Genomic DNA, 21,080 nt, shown 5'->3' with positions numbered 1-21,080 from the left:
CCTTCCCTGGTTAGTTCAAGTTTTTCAGAGAATTCAATTTAATAAACCCTTCAACTTCTTCTGGGACAGGGAAACACATCTATTTTGCCCTTACGTGCTTGGCTCCTCAGGTAGCTCTGCAGTATGGTGGCTAAATGAACTTGACAGGCAACAGAAGCATTCCCAAATGCCTTTCCTTTTCCCTGTCTAGAAAACACCTAGGAAGGACATTTACTGAAGTAACTGCCCCTGCAAAACTAGCTGGGAATCACAAAATATTCAGTCCCTTTCTGACTACACTTTATATTCTTGCAGCTCCACTGATCTCTTGCTGAGACCTGGGGAAGATATGCATCAGGTGCACTGTATTTTTTATGGAGTCTACAAATAAAATGGAAACCCTCCTTAAAAACAATTTTCAAAAACGGTAGGAATGAATATGCTGATTTTCCTAAGAAGAAACGTGCTCTAAGACATTAGTGCTTAGGCTTTTGGGAAAGGACATTCATTTCTGCAAGAGCCATTTGGCCTTCTCGTATACTTGGATCACAGACTCCACCGAGCCCAGCCATGTGGAGAGCCATCAACACCAGGGAGGCTCTGCACATGGCTGGGGGCTTGCCCCTTCAGCCTGCTGCAGGGATCGTAACATTCGACATCTCCATCTGTAGCTCAACGCTGAAGGGCTATACCATTCCCCTAACATCGATCCATAAGGCTATAAAATTCCCCTAATATCAATGCATAAAAAGCGGGACAGAATTAATACTGCAATAAAAATGTGCTTGTTAGATATTTCATCAAGGCATACCTTCACAGGCATGTACACTTGAGGTATTTTGGAGGAGATGAACTTTACGAAAGATGAAAATTCATGTTGGTGTCTGTATATTAAATTTGAGCGAATGCACTACCTTAAAAGTAACAGTGTTTAATTACCACTGGCTGCAAGTGTAGAAATCCTGCCTGGTTACAAGGTCTTTACTTGTAGCAACTAAATTTAAGCATTGTTTCTAAAACAATAAGAGTTTTTCCCCTCAAGATCTGTCACACAGCCTAACAGAGGATTGTATTTCTAGTCACGGCAGTGTCTACAGTACCTCCAGTTTATCAGTCCTGAGGAGTTTCTGGGTAGCAGTTGAACCGGGGACTGAAACCGGTGGACTTCCAGGAACAATGACAGGCGGCGTGGGTAGGATCTCAGTCGGGACTAAGCCAACTCCCGGTGTTACCGGCGTTAGGTAAGGAGCAAAGCTAATAGCTGTGTTCGTTCCTATTGTGGGACCCACTGGAAACGTGGGCTGCAAAAGGAAAACACAGACCAAGATGAAAAAAAACAACCCCTTAATCAAGAGCTTACTAGTTGTCTTTTGCACGTTCTTTCTGGCGCTGATTCATTTTCTTAATGAAAAAATTTCAAACAGCTGGCAAAACACATGGCATACTCTCTTCTTTTAATCACGTAACACATTCCAGGCGGCATACGAAGAACCGCCTTTGTAGCTCTATTATTGGAAAAGAGGCTGCCAATGCAAAGGAAGTCGTACTTTGAACCTGAATCTCTATGGAGGTCCAGCTTACATTGCAGGCTTATTTACACATCTAAAAGCAGAAATAACATAGATTTTATTGCTTTTTCTCAATACCTGTTTTCCTTGGGAAAACAGGCTATTTTTCAAAGTACCAGATTTCATAGGTGAAGCGTTATTAACTATATTAAAGCCATATTTCTAATAAGACTATATATAATGAGCTCTTTGGCATGTAACTTCCATCTGTTTGCATGCCTTATTTTGCCACCTCCTGCAATTATATGTTACTATGGCTCACACATCGAAAAACCTCACCTTTGCGAATGTTTGTGTGCTCAGCTGTCACCAGTGGCAAGCAGAATAAATATTATAATCTCAGTTGGACACAATATTTAGAAAGGGATTATTCAGGCTTAGCTAGAGTTCATCTTAGGAAAAAATTTGATTGGAAGGAATGATAGGGGTCTAAAAATCTGTTTCATGCCTTCCTACGGCAAGTCAGAGAAGTCATGACCAGAAGAAAGAGCACTTGTGTGATGCTGAAACACAGGCCTGCCAAGGCAGAATGGTGAGTTTGTTACCACCAGCTCCATGGGGGGTGGAGGCAGAACATCACCACGGTCAGACCTGGAAAGTGCTTTACTTCTGCAGAGCTGATGTTTACCCCAGAGAGTAAAGCTATAATTATAAACGAGGAAAAACTGCGCAGAAAAACAGGACACATCTCAGATTAGCTTCGTCAGAAATTAAGTTCCCAAATAAGCCGGCAGCTAGAAATGAACCACGCAACAGCAGAACACTAAGGAAAGACTTAAAAACACTTAACAAAGGAGGAGTGGCTTTCTCATGAAGGTGGCCTGCATGGCCTCTGTTGGAGAAGGGAAGGCAGCCACACACAATATGTAGAAAATACACAAGAGAAAGCATAGGAGCTAGAAGGTTTATTTCTGTTTTGGTTTTGTTTTGGTTTTGTTTTTGTTTTTTTTTTGTCTTTGGAACCAATTACTAAATTATAAATGAATGTGAGTTAGTACCAAGAAGATGCTTTGAGCAGCAGATTAGCCAGGATACTCAGCTGTACGGAAATGGCATCTACCTGCCCTAGAGAGTTAAAAGTGAATAATGCTCTGTTTTTATCAGAGATCAAAACTGCCTGATATCAAACAGCCCAGTTTATATGTCAAGTATGAGCTAAATTCTTTAGAGCATAATAATGAACATTCATATGAAACAACAGTTCAACTATATTGAGGACAATATGTGTTATGTATAATATAAATAACAGCTTTGTATCAGATATAATTTTAAGAATAAATCCACATGTCAAATGACTTCTATGGAATTTTCTTTCACTTTTTATCCATTTGGTCAAGGCTGAGTCATCTTAATCTGGTAATTTATGCTAGACAGAAAAATAAAACCTGGCACTTTTATCACAGCAATCAGTACAGAAGGCATTACGTCAATGAAACTGTGAAGTTCAAATGATGAAATGGGTGAGTAGAGGAAAGTACGATTTTGCCACTTCAATTTTTCTCATAATACTAAGAGGTGGAATCTATTACTTCATCAAAACTTTTTCTGGTGAAAACTCAAGCAGTAAAGAAACAGGAAATATTAAAACGCATTATGCCAATATACCAAGATACATTTTGATGAACATCTACCAGACATTCAGGGACTCCTGACATGCAATTTTTGTTCATGTCTCCCACCTTACAGCAGATGTTTCAACTGTAAGAACACATTTGAAAAAGACATCTGGGGTGAGCTTCCTGTGACCAAATACAGATGTCTTCCTCTGAGATGCTTACGCTTGGCTCCTGTGATAGCCCATGGAAAGACAAAGGCACTTAAAAAACCAAATAATCTAATCTGAATGCAGATGTCTGAAACAAGCCAAGTGAATAGCAATTAGAAGTGCCATCGTCTTTTGATAAACTATGAATGGACCTTGGAAGCCCAATGCAGAAGTTGATGCCAACACTCCAGATGCCTCAAGTTAGAGAAAGAAATCCCACTCCAGTGCCTTATACCAGGCATTCAGATTGAGAAAACATCATTAGCAGCCATGTGTGAAAAGTTTAATTCAGATTACTTGCCTAACCATGCTCTGGAAGTCTGGTACAATGAGGAGCTCAACTGCAAAGGCAGCCCAGAGCAACTGACAGTTTTTATGTATATCCAAAGACGCTGCTCATGCCTGCTAGACTCTAGTTTTATGTTACCTTCTGGATTTGAAGTGTCCCAGGCACCATACGCATTACCTTAAGATAAAACGCTGAGTTTGTAAAGTGCATGCTCCAGCAGTTCTCTGTCTTATTCTGGGACACTTCAGATTTCAAGAGAGTAAAAAAACGCTACCCAGAATGACATTAACCTTTGTTCCTGGTACTGGGATTAAACACTGCTTAAAGCCACTCAAACCCATAGACTCCTAAGAGGGGAATTCTGCATTCCTATTCAAATAGCTTACTAGTTGTTGTTGTTATCGTTGTTGTTGTTGTTGTTGTTGTTATTATTATTATTATTATTCTACAAATTTTCACCTCCAAAAGGATTATAGGTAAAAATCTTGCAAATTTAGACTAAACCTGACATGAACTGAATGAAGGGAAAAAAACAAAAAAGAAAGAAAAAAAAAAAGCAAATGAGTCTGGGATAAAAATATATATAAAATCTACAGCAACACTCCATTGTATCTTCAAATGCAAATATAAATGAACATATCTCTAGCATCTGAGCAGTTCCTTAAGTCAACAGATGGGGACTATTTTTATTGACACTAGTTTAGAGAACTTTTGCAGGTCAATATAGTCTTCAACTTTACTTACCAATAACACCATCAGAGAAATATACTTACCACTGGCTGTAGTGGTGTCCCTGGAAACATGAACTGCATTTGCTGGGCAAGCATTGCTGCTGCAGTTTTTTGTTGGATTAAGTTGTTTCTGCCATTGATTTCCAGCTGAGTTTTTAAATGTGTTGGTGGATGAAGGTACTTGCAGTTCTCCCTTGTACAACGACCCTGGAAAAAGAAGTCACACTAATTGATCTGCTGCTTTTGATGATCATCTAATGCCTTCCAGCAAAATATTACACCATAAACTAAGCAAGAACTGATGAAATACAGGGTGTTTCCTGGGAACTATGTAGCAGGCTGGGAGGAGCTGACGGCCTTGAGCTCTGCCTCAGCCCGCTACCTCTGACTGATCATTAAGGTTATTAGCCATGAAAAAAGAGAAACACTTTGAAAATAGGTGATGGCATTTTCATTGTAACGTACAGATCACTGCTATACAATTAATACTCTGAGTATTACACAGACTGCCTGAACCGTCTCTCATGGTATCTTGGCTAGACTATCTGGTGTTACCGTAACATAAATGTTTTTATAAATGACATTACATTATGAACAACAAATTCAAACGTTCTTTAAGAGAAATGCAGCTTTTAAGCACATTATATTAAAAAAAACAATTGTGTGTTCATGGCAGTAAGGATCTAAAGTGGCCGCTCTCTGCTTGTGTTCTCTCATACGTTCACCCTTATTCCAGTTCACTGCCTCCTGGCCTCCTGTTTTCATTACATCAGCACAACTTTGAACTATTTCCATTCAAGTATAAAAGAAGTCAAGCTGGTACTTTCGCAGCCTAAATTCAGAAGCAGTGCACGGAGCTAAATGTGAAGGCACACAACAAAAAGAGAGCTCCCAATCAACCTGAAACCAGGAATTTTTAGGCAGCTATGAGACAGTAAGAGACAATAAAAATACGGGTGGGCAGTCACCTCTGAGGTGGCTTGTGTTGGAGCAGATGGACATGGAGCACACCTCTACAAGCAGTGCATGCTGACCAAAATGCAGGTAGAGCAGCATAAGACATGCTGGTACGTTTTTTGCCCAGAAAGGGAAATCGTAGGGTGCACCAGCAGGTTGTGCAGCTGCAGGGCTGAACCTGCTGAGATCAGAAGCTCCTCGATGACGCAGCTCACAAACAGCCACAAAGTTTTAAGAGCTGTGACCAGAGGACCTAGATTATTAGTCAAACTGCATTTGACACACTCAACTTGCAGAAGGTACGTTTCCAAATCGAGACATTTTTAAAAAGTGCTTTTTAAACTTTCCATTCACTGGTATAAGGGCTTTACAATTCGTAGCCAAGCTGGAATATCCTCCCATAGCCAAGAAAACATTAAGATCCCTATGCAAGAACATCCCACAGGACACACGTACACTGACTCTGTGTATGCATACCGGCACACACACACACTGCTACAAAACCTTCAATACGCTTCGAATGTCCCAGAACAACAGTGTTAAGGTTATACTTCTTACTCAGACGCCAAAACACTGCTCATTCGGCCTCTAATCTGCTGTAAGGATGTAATAAATACGTACACAGGAGTAAGTTAAACATGTTCAGGAAGGTTCTCCTGCACCGAGGCCGACGGGAATGCAAACGGCTATTTCCACACTATAAAACCATTGAGAACAGCCCTTTCCTGAACTGTGCCTGGCCACTGCTCGAGAGTATGGGAAACGGCAGAGGCCAGAAGAGTTCAAGAAAGCTAAAGATTTAAGAAAAAAAAAAAGGTCTTGGTGCTCAGGAACACTTCTTGGTGCTGTTTTAACCTGCTAGCATAGATGCAGCCATTTTCAGGACATCATGCCTTCCTTCTGACTTCTGCTGTGCGAGTCGCTAATGCTGTCTGGTTTAATGAAGTACACGAAATGGATGTTACTTTGTCAGCTGGCACGAGCAGAACCAGAAACAGTCACGATCTGATGGGCACAGAAGAAGGCTGGCTCTTCCATTCAGGGGGAACAAGGCCATCACCTTCATAACGTTACATTGGAGCATGCTCGGCGCAGGCAATGAGCATACGCTTTTGCGTTGGCTGATGAGGCCAACTAATTAAGACATTGCTAACTGAGATCTATTCAACCTTAATCTATTTTATATATGAATGCTTCATACAGCAAATCTGAAAATCAAAACAGCAAAATCAAATCAAACTACTCTACCTGATGGAAATATCTACCTATGGAAACAAAAGTGCTCCTCAAATAAGGATTGAGAGCAACTCTCAACCACAGTGACTTTTGAAGTACCTTAAGCCTGAGGAGTGCCTTCAGCCAGCCCTCCACTCTTACCTCTGAAAGCACATGGCTACTATATACCATCACTTCAAGTTCTGCAAAGCGACCCACAGTGCACAAAAGATTGGTTATTTCAGAAAACTTTCCAAAATAATCCAACCGTACAAAAATGTACTGTCCTCTCTAAACTTATTCATGTCTGTGCCTCATTTGCTAGTTTTTTTAAGCTCCTGGTTAGCAATGAACATATTATAAAAGAGCTGCGTGGCCCCGTCACGCTACTATAGAAAGCGCTGTAAACAGATCAAGCCTTGTTGAAATTAAATGACCCAAAATAAACCGCAGCGGAATGAGCACTGAAAATAGTGAATTAATCCAGCCCTAGCTACCAAAATTAAATAAATTCTGAGACCAGCTTTCACTCTTTGGACCTACAATGGTTGCAGGAAAACACCTATAATCAACTTTTCATTCTTTTTTTAACAAACGCTCCATGTCCCTGTGAACTCCTGATAAGATAAGTTTCAGAGAGGAACCTGGCTGATTCCCAACTACTGATCACTGCAAGGACAAAAATTCAAATTTGTAGTGTCATCTCAGTCAAATGGGACCCTGGATTTTTTTCTTTATTAAAAAGTCAAATACGAAGCCCAACTGAGATGACAGCATGTATCAAGCAAACAGTAGAACAGGCAACTGTACGCAAGATGCAGGGGTATTCAACATGTTGGTTGGGTCAACGTCTACAATAAGAGTTCACTTTGGATTCTTGCAAAAAACTACTATGCGAGCAGGCCACCTCATAGCAAATACAGAGACAAAACTGAGTGTTTTAACTTCAGGGAGCATCAGTATCAAGCCTGTGGAGCAAGGTTTGGTTCATCACAGCTCTTAAAACCACAGCAGTTCGGGAGCTGCTCCACAGACATTCAGTCCCGCCGGCGCACGGCAGCACAAACTCTCTCAGCAGGATGAGGCAGGCAGCAGGGAAAATAATTGCTTCATACAACTTTTAACCTGTTCCCGCATGTGAGTCAGAGTCCTGAAACTGAGGGCACAGACAGACTGGTTTGAAACTTGGTCCCTAGAAACTCCTGTCACCCGTGAAGCAAAGGTTATCGACATGCACATCACAAGCTGTTGTGCACTTCCCATGCGAGTTCACCTGAAAAAATCACTTTCAATGAGCTGTCTCCTTCTCTGCAATGGATAGTAGATTTCAGACTAAATTCCCAGCACTGTTGTTACTCCCCTCATCCTACAAAGATGGTACCTACCTCTGACCTTTCATTTCTCTGCCTTTGTGCTCTACAACTAGACTAGCCTAACGCGCAGGGCCACATTTCAGGCAGGTAATGGAAAGTTTTAGCAGAAAAACTACTCTTCTACTGGGAACGTGCTGTGGCTTGCGTTGGGGGTGTGCCACAGGCTTTATTCCTGAAAAAAAGTGGGAGAGGGAAAGGGTGCACCAAGGAGCTGGGAACTCAAAGGACTCCAGTGCCCATCACCCAGGCACAGCAACGAGAGGCTCCGCTTCTGCAGGGGCAATGGTCATGGGAGCTGCTACCTGACTGGCTTAATATCAAAACCACATCCCTTAACAAGCCATGTCACACCACTGACTTTTTTTTTTAAATCAATAGTTTTCCCTATTAAGAACAATAGGTAGTTTGCCTAACATCAATGGCACAAGACAGACCACAGACTGGAGTATACTAAAAAGCTAGGTATGTGCTAAGAATTATAATTTTAAAATAAGGAAAATGAAGCGAGTGCAGAAGTAACACCCTGTAACTTTGCATATGAAGACACTAAGAACCCATTTCCTGTCTACAAGTTGTACGGCCACATCTCTGTCTTGAATATTTTATAAATCCACAGCATTCTTCAGTATTTTATTATTGCTCTAATAGTAACAATAATAATAATTCATCCAGATCCAGGCTGGGAATTGCTTATGCATAATAATGAGTTAGTTTTTACTTACTAAAATTGCCTTTATTTTTCATAAAAATAAGATGTTTGAATTAAAAAAAAAGAAGGGGGCAAAATAATGTCTCTCTTATCTCTTAAGCCGAGAATCAACTAATGCATCCACAACCATTTCACTCAGGTACTGAATTCTGCTTTTAAGACGGGGTTCAATACATATTCTTAGTATGCTTATCATAGAAGCCCCACTAGTAAATCTAACAGCCCCAATCTATACAGTCAATCCAAAACTGCTGTAAGATACTTTTCTGCAGCACAATGTAGTGGGTTTTTTTGGCAAAAGGAGAGGCTAATTCAGGTTGGAAGGGACCTTGAGAGGTCGCCAGTCGCACCTGCTCAGAGCAGGGTCAGCCCTGGGGTCAGACCAGGTTGCTCCAGCCAGGTCTTGGAAACCTCCACAGGTGGAACCTGCACAACCTCTCCGAAATATCTGATCTACTGCTTGGCTGTCCTCATGATGATTTTCCTTATATGCAGTTTGAACCTGTCTAGTTTCAGCTTATGCTGGCTGCCTCATGTCTTCCCACCATGCACAGCTATGAGGAGCTGGGCTGCACCTTTGGACAACCCCCTTGCCCTTGGAGGCTGCTCTTACAGGAGGAGCATCATCATGCAATGTCATCATGTTGTCTTCTGTGAGTGTGCCTGTCTCAGGTTTGAACCCTGAGGGATACATGTTAGGTTTTTTAAACCATACCAGCTAAAGTAAGACTCCCTCTAAGACTTTTAAGACTTCTAGGGACATGGTTTAGAGGTAGACCAGGCAGTTAGGTTAACGGTTGGACTCGATGATCTCAGAGGTCCTTTCCAACCTTAACAATTCTATGATTCTGTGATTCTCTATGCTTTACCTCACACTTTGGGAAGGCAGCAGCCATGGCTACCTGCCATCCTATCAAAGTGGCAGTGTTATCCATCATTGAACCAATCAAATTATTTATATTTTCCTTAAATAGTTGAAATGGGGAAAGTCCAGCTTGAAGCTGAGCGTACAAATCCAAAGTTAATTGAGGCAACTTATTGATACTATTAGTGGGAAACAACAGAGCATGCCTCCCCCACCTCACAGCACAGCCTAACATCTGACATGGGACACCCCATCACCTTTAAAAGGCAGGTTATGAGATGAGGAGCAGAAAAAGGGAGGCCTGCTTCCTTGCAGACGTCTGCCCCTTGTTCCTAACCCCGCTCTCCAGGATGCTTCCAGCTCCCCCCACCCACCTCTGTTCTCCCTAAACTCCCAGCTTCCTCCTGTACGCCACCTCCCTCCTTCCTTCTCCCCCAGAACACCCTCCCACCTCTCCTAACTATAGACCAGGAAACAACTCACACGATAAATATAACTTTCTCAAGCTGTGCATGTCCTGAAGGGCCAGCCAAAATGTGCACGCGGCTGGCAGACCACGCTCGGGAGCAGCTCAGTGCTCGCTCTAGCCTTTTCCTTAATGGGGTAGTAATTTGGCTCTCTCTATTCTACCCAGACACTGATTCTTGCATAACCAGTAAGAACTTTGCGATACGTCTTTGAGATGTCGGCTTCTAGCAACTTCGCTTGAAACTGGCCAGGGTGTTCAAAAGTTATTAGAGTTTGAGGATGATGCTGGCAAAAATATGGATAGTGCAATTATGCAAAACCTGTTTCCTTAAGAAAACAAGCTAAAACTAACAAATGCAGATGAAATTGTATGATCTCTCAGGATTAAATATGCAGTCTTATGGGGGAAAAAAAAAGTATATGACTTCCAAGACATGAATGGTTTTAGAAGGCATCTGAGCAACTGGTTCTACAAGGGCAAAAAGATTTTCTCGTTTCCAGCTAGACACACTGAGATCCAAACATTTGCTGGAGCTGGAAAAGACACACCAAAAAAAAAATTTTTTTAAAAAGTAATAATCACCTGATGCCACAATCACCTCTCCTACTGGAAAAAAAAATTGCAATTTTCTGTATCATGCAGCTTCAGCAAACTTGCACATGGTTGTAAAGATCAGATCACATTTTGATAAACTAATGCACTTGCAACTGTGGGCATGCTGGTTAGCTAGACATCACCTGCTTGATATTGATATTAGATACCTGAAGATATTACATACTGTTCAAACCTTGGCAGAGCAAGAGCTAGCACAGGCCACTGTCTGGGGCACTGGCAGCACACAGCAAGAATAGCCACAGAGACAGCAATGTCAGCAGCTGTGGAGGTACCTAAGCCATAAATACTCCTCTGGAAGAGTTTCGGACAACAGCAGAAACTGTTTCTTCTCCTTTGGGATTCTTTCCCAGCAACCCCTCAGCAAATTCTGGTTGGGAACGTGTGTGGCCTCACCCAATCAATTTAACAATTTCACCATTGCATAAATCAGGACTTCTCAATTCCAATAAGCCTGGGCTCCCTGAGGCTAAAAATAGACCCAGTCAATAGGAGGGCAGGGTATTTTGAGATACTTAAGCTTCTGCTCCTGTGCATAGACAGCCACGCTAACTCTACCACCCCAAAACATCCAGTTCAAATGTCATTTTTCAAATGCAGAAATAGCAAAAAGAAAAAAAAAATTAGAGAAAACACTGACTATGTATTCGTATGCAGAGAGGGATGATTCCTCTTGTTCTACAGGACTTGCATTTATGCATTTCCCTATATATTTTAGGACATGAAAGCTCAATCATCAAAAGGAACACTCAAGGAAAACCACTAGACTTCAGTTTGGACTGAATTAAAAAGTATTTTCCATCTAGCATCACAATGTGGGAATTCAATTTTCCTGTGCAGGTCTATCTGCTTCCTAACTTCTCTCAGGAAGTAAAAAAACAGATACCACACCTCCATTAAAGTATTCCCTTTGCACTTGCTGGGAATATGTACCATCTCCCACAATCTGTAGGACTACACATGCCCATAGAGTTAAGCATATGTGCAAGGACTTAGGGGATTTAGTTAAGCCTGAAGAATGACTAGTCATAGATTTTTTTAAAATGTAATTTAGCATTTTATTTCTTCCTTAAGGTATACAAAAAAGCTTCAAACGTTTTTTGAATTTTGTATAATTTCACATGTAGAGTATGTTGACTTGCAAATACGCATGCTTATGAAAACACAATTCGTTTAGCCTAAGTAGATTCAGATCTAATTTTATAGAAAGAAATGGAGATCAGAATAAGATCCCTTATCTTGAAAATGAGACATACTCGAACTATTTGAGAGAAAGAAAAATCATTTCAAAAGGACCAAACTGTACTAGTAACAGAAATATTAAGCTTTTGATGGAGAGTTCAAATGCCTCAAACTTCACTTGTTGCTACACACCTTACCAGCACACAAAGACCTAATGGAAAAAATGTATTTCAAAAAAACACAAGCATCTCTTATATTACACTTGAAATATTTCAGCTGTTGGATCTATTTCCCTGGAAAAAAAACAAAAAAACCAAACAAAAACCACCAAAAAAAACAACTTAGAAACTTCGCTGAGAAATTAATTCTGTATTTCTAAAGCCACTTTGCAAGTCCGCCCACCGAAGTTAGTGAGTGTGCATACATATTTATATGCACCTACACACTTCCGTTTCAAGAAAAAGTAGAAGGCAAATTCACTTTCTTACTTTAAAGTAGAAAAGAAAGCAAAAAATTCTCAGGTGACTTCAGCTTGATGCGGCTTCCACCAAGCAAAGAAAATGCAGTAGCTGCTCTTCTAATGAGTTCAATTATTTGTAAGAAACTAAAAGCTGGTAAAATAAAAATGATCATTTTATTCATAAAGTTAGAGAGCAAGAACTGCCAGTAACCAACAGAAAAAATAAAAAAAAAAAGAAGAAAAATGGAAGTCTTAAAAAAAGATGGAATGTCGAAATGATGTAAGAGTCTTAACACTAAAGACTTAATAGGAGATATTTATTTAAATGGAAAAAGACAAAATGTTCTACTGAAGAGCACATTTGCAATGCACAAAGAACTCAGAGTCTCTCAAGATGCTCTTTCAAACAAATGTTGAGAAGGATGGCTATAGAGAATGGTTTAATAATTTGCCTTGCAATATCAAGGGAAGTGTACTCAATACTAAATTGCTCAGAAGAGAAAGAACTCAAACAGATATTGCAGACACCAAAAAAAAAGACACTTATGAAATGTTAAGTCATTTGACACACATCCTCAAGATTACTCTAACAAATACGACAAAGAAAATTCAGACAAAGAAACAACAATTTAAACAAATATAAATTTATTTTATTTCTCTGTTTACTGCCTTGAAAATAATTTGAGAATAATAGGGAAATAAAGATTATTTCTTCCCCGGTTACATAGCTCCTTTTCTTTTTCTTTTCCCATTTTCCCCCCTCACTAGCACTCAAAAGCTAAACCAGTTATTTTTATCTTAGCTTCATGTTTGGCTACCGGCATCGATCAGTACATCACAAGCAACTGTGGACAAGCCTTGAAATAAATCTTCACTCTAATGCACACAGGCAACTTTCATGGAATGAGAGGCAGCCCGTGTGTAGTATAGGGGAAGACCCCTATGGAACAAACATGAAGAAAGCAGAGAGAAGCATGACCTCGTTTAGTTAAAATTCCTCAAATGTCTGATTTCTATTACACGGGTGGTGAGACCCTTCACAGGATGCAAAGTTGCCTTGTGCAGGGCTCTAACAAACGTTCAGGTCCTCCCGTGGAAGGACTAGATGCAGCCTGCCATGCGACTCAAGATGGGTTGCAGTAGCAGAGCAGTGATTTAAGCCCTCCAACTCTGCCCGTTTGGAGAAGTCAACATATTTTCAGATTCCTGCATTATAGAAAAAATATCTGAAACCATTATGGAGTCTCACGATACAGCATTACACACGGTTAACTGAAGGCTGAGCAGTTTTAACGCACCCACTCATCACAAGGATCGAGTGTTTTCGTGGAAGACAGAAGAGAGCTGTGTAAATTGCAGGTGGGTCCACACGGTAACTCAAGCTGACATGGATTTTTTGCTGGTAAACAACATACCCCACCATTAAGTTTAACTTGACTGAACTGTAAAAGAAGATAAGAGCTTGGAAAGAGGCAATTTTCTTCAGCTTTTCTCGATATCTCAAGAGCAGACAAAAATAGCCATTCCAGAAGTAATGCCAGTAGAGGAAGGCAAGTTGTTTGACCGCAGGTCAGCTGGCAAGAGAAAAGGCAACAGCGGTGTAGCAGAACAGCAGAAGACCAAGCAAGAAGATGGGCATGGCATGGTGCCACTTCCTGGCGCACCTCTTTCCTCACCTCCTTTACAATTCCCGTGAAAGCCTTCAAGCAGACGTATGCTGACTTTAATGCAAGCTTGCTCGTACGAACAGGACTGAGATTAAACTCCCCTGGCTTGGAAAAAACCACTTTGTAGTGAAAAGGTAAAGATAACTGCAGAACTGACAGTCAAGCCCTGAGACACCTTATTTCTCTCTGTGAAGAAAGCCATCGTGTCTCAGCACACAGACTATACCCTCTGACGTCCATACCACACATCTTCCACTGTAATCAGGTCAGAAAAGAGAGAGCAAGTAGTCAGAAGAGGTCTTTGCTTCTGGGATGCTTGTGAGCCCAAACAGTGAGCAGCCCAGCAAGGACCAGGGTATGGGCTGGTACGCTGACAATGGTTCCCTCAACAAAGCAGCAGAAATATTAACGTGCCTCAGAAAAAGCCATAAAATCAGTTATATGGCATCAAAAAGGAGCAGGAGACATGCCTTGGCAATGAGAAGCCTGGCTGACCAGATCAGAAAGAAATGGGAGGAGAGTGCTCTAAAACTGACCACGTTAGCCTCCTACAGCGAGTCACCTGCCCAAGGGAGCCTTGAGAAGATGCTTCATTTGAGAGCTGCAGTGAATCAAAAGAGATTTGGAAAAGGCCCATTGTTTGGAGGAGTCCCACCATATGGAAAAGGTCATCAGCCCAATGTAGCAAGTCCCTTACATACCAAGGATCCCACTGGTGTGCTATGGAGAAGGCCGGACCTAATGTACCAGGAGCAAGTGACCACCTTAGCCACCGGCATGCCACAGCCCCCAGCTCTGGAGCTGGATGCCCAGCAGCCATGAACTGCTATGGGGGTGACCTGATCTGCCATCGGCGAGTCCCTCTGCCCCTCTTTGCGGGGACGCTTTCACCCCAGCCAGGCCACCCCACGCCCATGTGTGCGCCAAACAACGCCCTGGGGCTCCCAGTCCAGCTGGGGCTTGCTGGGCCTCCTCCTTGTTGGGGATTTCACACTTTCTTGGCCAATCACTTTACAATCAAAAGGAAAAAGCAAGGGCCGAGTTAAATACACAAATTGCCAAGGACACCTTACGTAATTGCAGAGGTGAAAAGTACAGTCTTGTCCTTCTGCGGAGGAGGAGTGTTCACCCGCCCTCAGCGGCAGCGCTGGAACCGCAGCTGCGTTATTAATAAATCATCGGCTTCGCTCCCAGGATGAGCCAGCGAGGGCTGGAGTCTGACACCAGCTCTCAACTCACTGGAAAGTTGATGAAAACACACAGAAACTTCTCAGTGTTTTAGAAACCCCATGTATTTGGAACTGCATTAAAAAACACAAATTAAAGAAAAAACTCCTGAAAATTAAAATATATTTGTGTTTCCAGAGAAGAATTACGTGTAAAATCCACCATACTATCTATAACCGCATGAGAAGTGGCAAACAAATTATCGAGATGAGAAGACACCATATCACTACAGGGCCACCTACAGAGAGCAACCAAGTGTGCCAGACCTGAAAAGCAAAAGGTAAGCAGGCACCTCTCCTAGCCTTTTCCATACCCAGTCCATGCTCCTCCTCTTCTGGGAATTGGTTTCGTAACATCAGTGATACGTTTCAGTTTCTGTCTCTTCTTGAAGCCCGACACACCTCGGATTTACCTCTTCAGGGAACGGGGAAACCAGCACTACAAGCAGGAGGGGCAGTGAGAGCCCTGCCCTGAAGCAGCAGGACATGAGAGTTATCAGTGAGAAATACCCAGAGAATCAACAAACTAGATCAGCTTAAAAAAAGAAAAGGGAGGGGAGGAGGGTGGCAAGAGGTCCAGAAATTCAAGCAAGAGGAAAGAATGAAGCCCTGGCATCCCAGTAACCCCCAAAAACCCTTTTCTTTTTGCTGAACGGCTACCTATGCCCTTCTACCCGGTATTAGGAAGCTTCCAGAAGATCTAGCAAAAATAGGAAGAAGTATAATGCAGTTACATTTATCTCAAATGGTAGCTTACAGAATTAGGCAGCTAAATCACAGTTCTGAGAAAAGATAAGACACATTAGGATGTCTTACTACCTTCCTTGAATGCTGTATTCATCTAAGTACTAGAATATGTGATTGTGGTCTTGAGAGTGCTTATACCTTCTCAATACTGTGTTGAAGGAGCAGATAATTATTCTCTTCCTTAAGACAGATTCAGCACCGACTAAATAAAATTCTAGGTTAATCTCAAATTAAAATACTGCCTCTAGCTTTTCCAAGGCGTATATCCGTGACTTTCAGTGGAACACACACACTGGGCTCCCTACCATTTATTATACTGCAACAACATTGTCAGTGTATTCTGATGTCCACAGTACCTGTCTTCATCAGTGTTGTGAGTAGATGCGGTGATACCAATCTCAACTACATGACTGCATCTACTATTTTACACAGCCTCCTTTCCCAGACAGCGAAGAGGCAGTTGAATGGTGTTTCTTTCAACCCTGATAGTCAGTGGGTAGCAGTACTATGGACAGTACTATGGTAGTAGTACTATCCACAAAACGCACGCTCATCTATCTCCTGGCCTGCAAGCAAGCTATTCATTTCCTTTGGGCCTAACCATAGGGCTGGCACTATAGGATCACATTAGGAATGGCTCTGTTAAAATTATTAATGGATTTCTCAGTCTTCTTGTGAGACTAGACAGCATCACTCCCACTCTACACAGAATAAACTGAGACCAAATATGGTTAAAGAGCCAAGAAGTGCCTGCAGTTTTTGGCTGCAGATCTCTGCCCTCCTTCCACTTTGCCGCTGCATCCGCGTGGCACATGCAGGCGCTCCACTAGACTCCTACTGCTCTTGGGTTTTGGGAGTCCAACCACCTAAGGGCTAGCGGTGAAGATGCCAGTTTTGGGGACTCGCTCGCTGGTCTCCAGAGGAGCAGTGAACACCTGACCAGGAGGCCACCTCCTGCCAACTCTGCTGCTGCCCACCTCGCTTACTGCACCAGCACCCTTTGGATGGAGACCTGACCCCCTCTCCAGAAAGCTGTGACGTTCACCCACTGAGGCAGAGGAAAATACAAGGCTGGAAGAGAGCGCACACTAATGTTACCTGGACAGCACATCTCCAACACATTTTCCTCAACTCTTGGCTCCCACCCAGTTCAACTGGGTGAACTCCCACCTTGTCCCAGCTCTCCTCTTCCTCTGCCTTTCCTCACCTTCGGCATCGCCTCTTCCCGACTCCCAGCACCAGAACCTGACACCAAACAGAGCAAACACAGAGAGAGCTGCCCTCGGTCCTCGGTCTGAAGCCAGCTCAGTGCACACGGAGCCTGGCTGATCTGCACACCAGCCCGCGCACGGCCTCTGCTAGGCATGCATAGATGGCGAGTTTTCACACTTACAAAATGACTAAATTTCGGTGAAATTTCACAGAAACGGCATAAGGCAAATTACTGATATCAGAGCAACCCTTCTGCTGCTAGATTTCGAGGTTCAGCTGTAAACAATGAGAAATCAAGTTTATTATTGAACCAGTTTTAAGAAACACTTAAGAAGGAAAAACAAGGTATTTGTGTCTCAGCTGTTTCTCAAAAATGGTTGAAGTGTTTCACTGAAACTTTAAATAAACACTCTGAGTCAGTCACTCATATGTTTCAGCCCAGATAATTGCATTTTGAAAGACTTACAAACCGCAGAAAAGGACGATATTATTTGGAAAGTGGTGGCCAAGATTAAATCCAGGTGGTGATGATGGCACACTGTTGGTAATATAAAACACTCATGTGTGCCCCATCAACACACCCAACCAAAGGCTAATGATGGCAGGAACTCCAAGCACTTATGGAAAAACAGAAGTATTTAAACACAGTGACAGCAAACAAAACATTCAGTAACATGTTAAAAATGAAATCTGCTGGACCATTTGTCCAGAAATACTTTCATGCAAGTAGTCATTACACGTCCCAGCTGATGCACTCCACAGACAGAATAAAGAGTTACCGAACAGTGTTTTGGAGAATACAATGCCTATAAGCATATAAATATCATTTCAAGGTAAATTCTTCGTTGTATTTCAAATTGCGTCGAAAGGGATCATGTACTAGTGTACCAAGTCCTTCCAGTGTCACAGCAAAGCCCTAATCATAGAATCATAGAGTTGTTAAGGTTGGAAAAGACCCTTAAGATCATCGAGTCCAACCGTTAACCTATCACTGCCAAGTCCACCACTAAACCATGTCCTCAAATGATCTAATGATCTATGCAGAAAGAAAAAACGTCATGACCATTTGACTTGAATAAGGATTTCTTCTCTGATTTGTTTTCTTCAGCATTTTGAAGATGATACCTTCCCACCCTAACTCTTAGCAGGTAAAAGAAGTTCATCAAGTACTGACAGGCGAGATCTGCTATAAAATGCGCAAACCCACTTGGATAAAGGAACCACCTTTGTGACTTGTTCTTCCTTCCCCTTAAAGTTTCTACAGGAGACAAGCAGGCTCTCCTGCAAGAGTGACAAACTGACTGCTTTCAGCGTCTGTCTCCTGGAAGCCTTCACAGGTTTGGCACCGCTCTCCTCTGTTTCTCAGGAGAAACTAACACAGGGTCTGAAATACTGTTCTCCAAACAGGAACCAAAGGACTGCAGAATTTATGACTTTCCTTTGTGGGTAAAGTGTTTTCAGTGTCTGCACCTTATCTGAGCAGCAGTCACAAGACAGAGATTCCCATCAAACATCTTTTTGTCAAATGCTTCCCTTTGTTTGGGTGCCAAGGAGGAGGAGACAGGATGCGGTCAGAAGCCAAGGGCACAGCCAAGGCTTCCATCACTGCTTTTTAAGCCAAAGTGGCAACAACAACCAAGTGAGAAACCCTAGGTGAAGCTTACACCACCCGCGGTTGACAGACCTTCTCCCTCTTTGATCCTGAGCAGGACTGGAGAGAACAGAAGCGCTGAGAACTTTCCTCTCTGGAGCAGGAAGGAGGAGAAGACCACAACCACCAAGTCGTCAAAACTGCACACAGACTTTGAGAAGGTATCCGGCTCACCACCTGGCCTGGCAGTGCAGCTGAACCGTGTCTTCATCATTCCCAGGAGAATCATTCATCACAGCCACACCGCAGGACTTTGGTTTAAATATTCTTTATAAATGTCATGAGGCTGAAGAACATATTAAAACTAAAACTCCACAAACCAAACCAAAGTTTTATGGAAGAAAAAAATGCATAATGATCTCATGCTTTTCACAAGAGTGGCTCTTTCACAGCCAGGAACCATGAAGTATTTGTTTCTATTTTCTATTTTTATTTGTCTGATATGCACACCATAAAGTGATTGCAATTGCCGTGGCACGTCAAATTCAATCTGAAGGACATTCAGGTTAAAATGTAGTATGGTACGAAATGTTAATTATAATTGAAACAATCTTGATTCAGATTTTTCAAAAAGCCTTTGTAATTGCAGACAGTCTGGAAAAGAAGTATTTAAATGGCCAAATCAGTGTTTTTTCCCATCCTGCTGCTTTTCAGTGAAGAAAAACTGTGATGGATGAGTACCATTCATCAGGAGAAATAGTCAAAATATGAGATCACTAACCAGCATCTAGACAGGGTTTAACCGACTCCCTTGTTTAATCATTGGGGATTCAGTGTCTGGATGGAGAGAGGGCGGGAGGGAGTTCAGACGATTCTACAAATTTAACACTAACATACTAAAAACATTTTAAAACATTTTTACCATTTTAACCAGCCTGTAGTACCTAGCAATATTCATCATGGGTTTCCAGCACAGCAGAGAGAGGACTCTCTCAACTAACAGTGACGGCATGAACATTGGCGTATGCAGCTATTTTGCCATGTTAGCAAGACAAAGACTAAGTTAGGGTTTTTTTGTCAAATGTAATTTAAAATCATGCCCAAAAGCTACAGCTCCTGATACAAGCCGTCATTTACCACCTACCACTCATTCACAAGGCAGCCTACAAAATTTCACTCTTCAGGCTATTAAATCCCTATGCTATACTACTTAGTAAATAAATAAAACAATGAAAGCAAAAAGAAAGATCTACTTTCAAAGACATTTTCACATCTTTAGGCCAGTCTTGGGGGCACACAAGCTGCTCTGTAGGGCTAAGTATCAGGGTACCAACAAACACAGTACGGGAACCTAAAACTCATTAGGGATCCTCTGGAAGACCTATGAGCCAGATGGAGCATCTTCATACAAGGGCAAAGCTCTGACCCTAAGCACTGCCAAATGGATCACAAGCACGCAGGTAAAAGATGCAGGAGGCTGGAAGGATTGCACTCCCCTCATTGGTAGGCAAGCCGCACACTACAGGATATGTGGATTATATATATAGGCAGACCAACCACACACAAAAAGTGAGATTTTTATAAGGGTACCTCTATACCTCCAAAGACATGGCCTCTGATGCAGAGATTGCTTTGGATAGGAGTTAACCACGAATGCACCCCAAGCATGTCATTATTAGCTTTACAATTATTTAGTTCCATTTGTTTTCATACATTTTTAGATACCTTAAAAACAAACTAATTAGAAGTATCTTGCCTTCCTACAGAAGATCATGTGAAATATAGTAAATAATCTCAGTCTTCCTTGGCAAGTAACTTCAGTAGAAAGGAAGGAACTGTCAATGGGGAAGACATCTTTTAATGAATTTTAAACTGACATTAAGACTACAGCAGTGCTGTTAATGTTTTTAAAGAAAATTGTCTCCTCCAGTAGATGTCACCGGGCTTTTTATTTATTTTACTTTACCGTCCCACACTGAAAGCCCAGTGTTTCATCAGCAAGTATTTATCCGAGTTCTTCTCAGCAATGGTAGTCCCAGTATCAAAGTTTCAGTGAACAGAGAATGCCAAATTAGCTTTAAATGTCAACTCTGCTTTGAGATTTTAAAGGTATCGAGGCCTCACTCCAAGGTTCGTCATACGTACAGCCACCCACCATCCTGTAGACCATGCTTTATTAGTTTTCCCATGCTATAATCCTGAGAACAATGAAATAGAGAGACAACAAAGAATGGGGATGCATGCCTGAAGGATTCCCCTGGCTGGCTGTATTTAACAAATAAATCGTTCAGTTTTAACTAGTTAAGGAACCTTTGATTAGCATATCATAGCAAAACCAAAGGAAAGGTAAGAGCTATGAAAAACCTTTTCAAACATCAAAGAGAAATGAAACAAGCTTATAAATAGAGTTGCCTGCAAGCAAACAATTTCTGGAATGTACTGGGGGAAGCAAAGGAGAATCCC

At 41.9% G+C, this 21,080-nt stretch overlaps 1 protein-coding gene across 3 annotated transcripts in view; it reads right to left on the bottom strand.

The window, feature by feature from the left end:
* Positions 1-21,080, bottom strand: part of MBNL2 (muscleblind like splicing regulator 2) — a gene marked incomplete at its 5' end in the record, with an annotated part of 72,884 nt that overhangs the window by 30,777 nt on the left and 21,027 nt on the right. For all 3 annotated transcript variants that reach the window (XM_082337934.1, XM_082337935.1, XM_082337936.1), the window contains 2 exons: positions 1,080-1,280; positions 4,375-4,539. In XM_082337934.1, coding sequence (XP_082194060.1) covers positions 1,080-1,280; positions 4,375-4,539 — 366 coding nt within the window. The remainder of the gene's footprint in view (positions 1-1,079; positions 1,281-4,374; positions 4,540-21,080) is intronic.

This window comes from Platalea leucorodia (genome assembly GCF_965183815.1).
Source record: "Platalea leucorodia genome assembly, chromosome: 2".
Taxonomy (NCBI): Eukaryota; Metazoa; Chordata; class Aves; order Pelecaniformes; family Threskiornithidae; genus Platalea; species Platalea leucorodia.
Note: the sequence above shows the minus strand (reverse complement) of the source record. Positions and strands in the feature narration are given on the sequence as shown.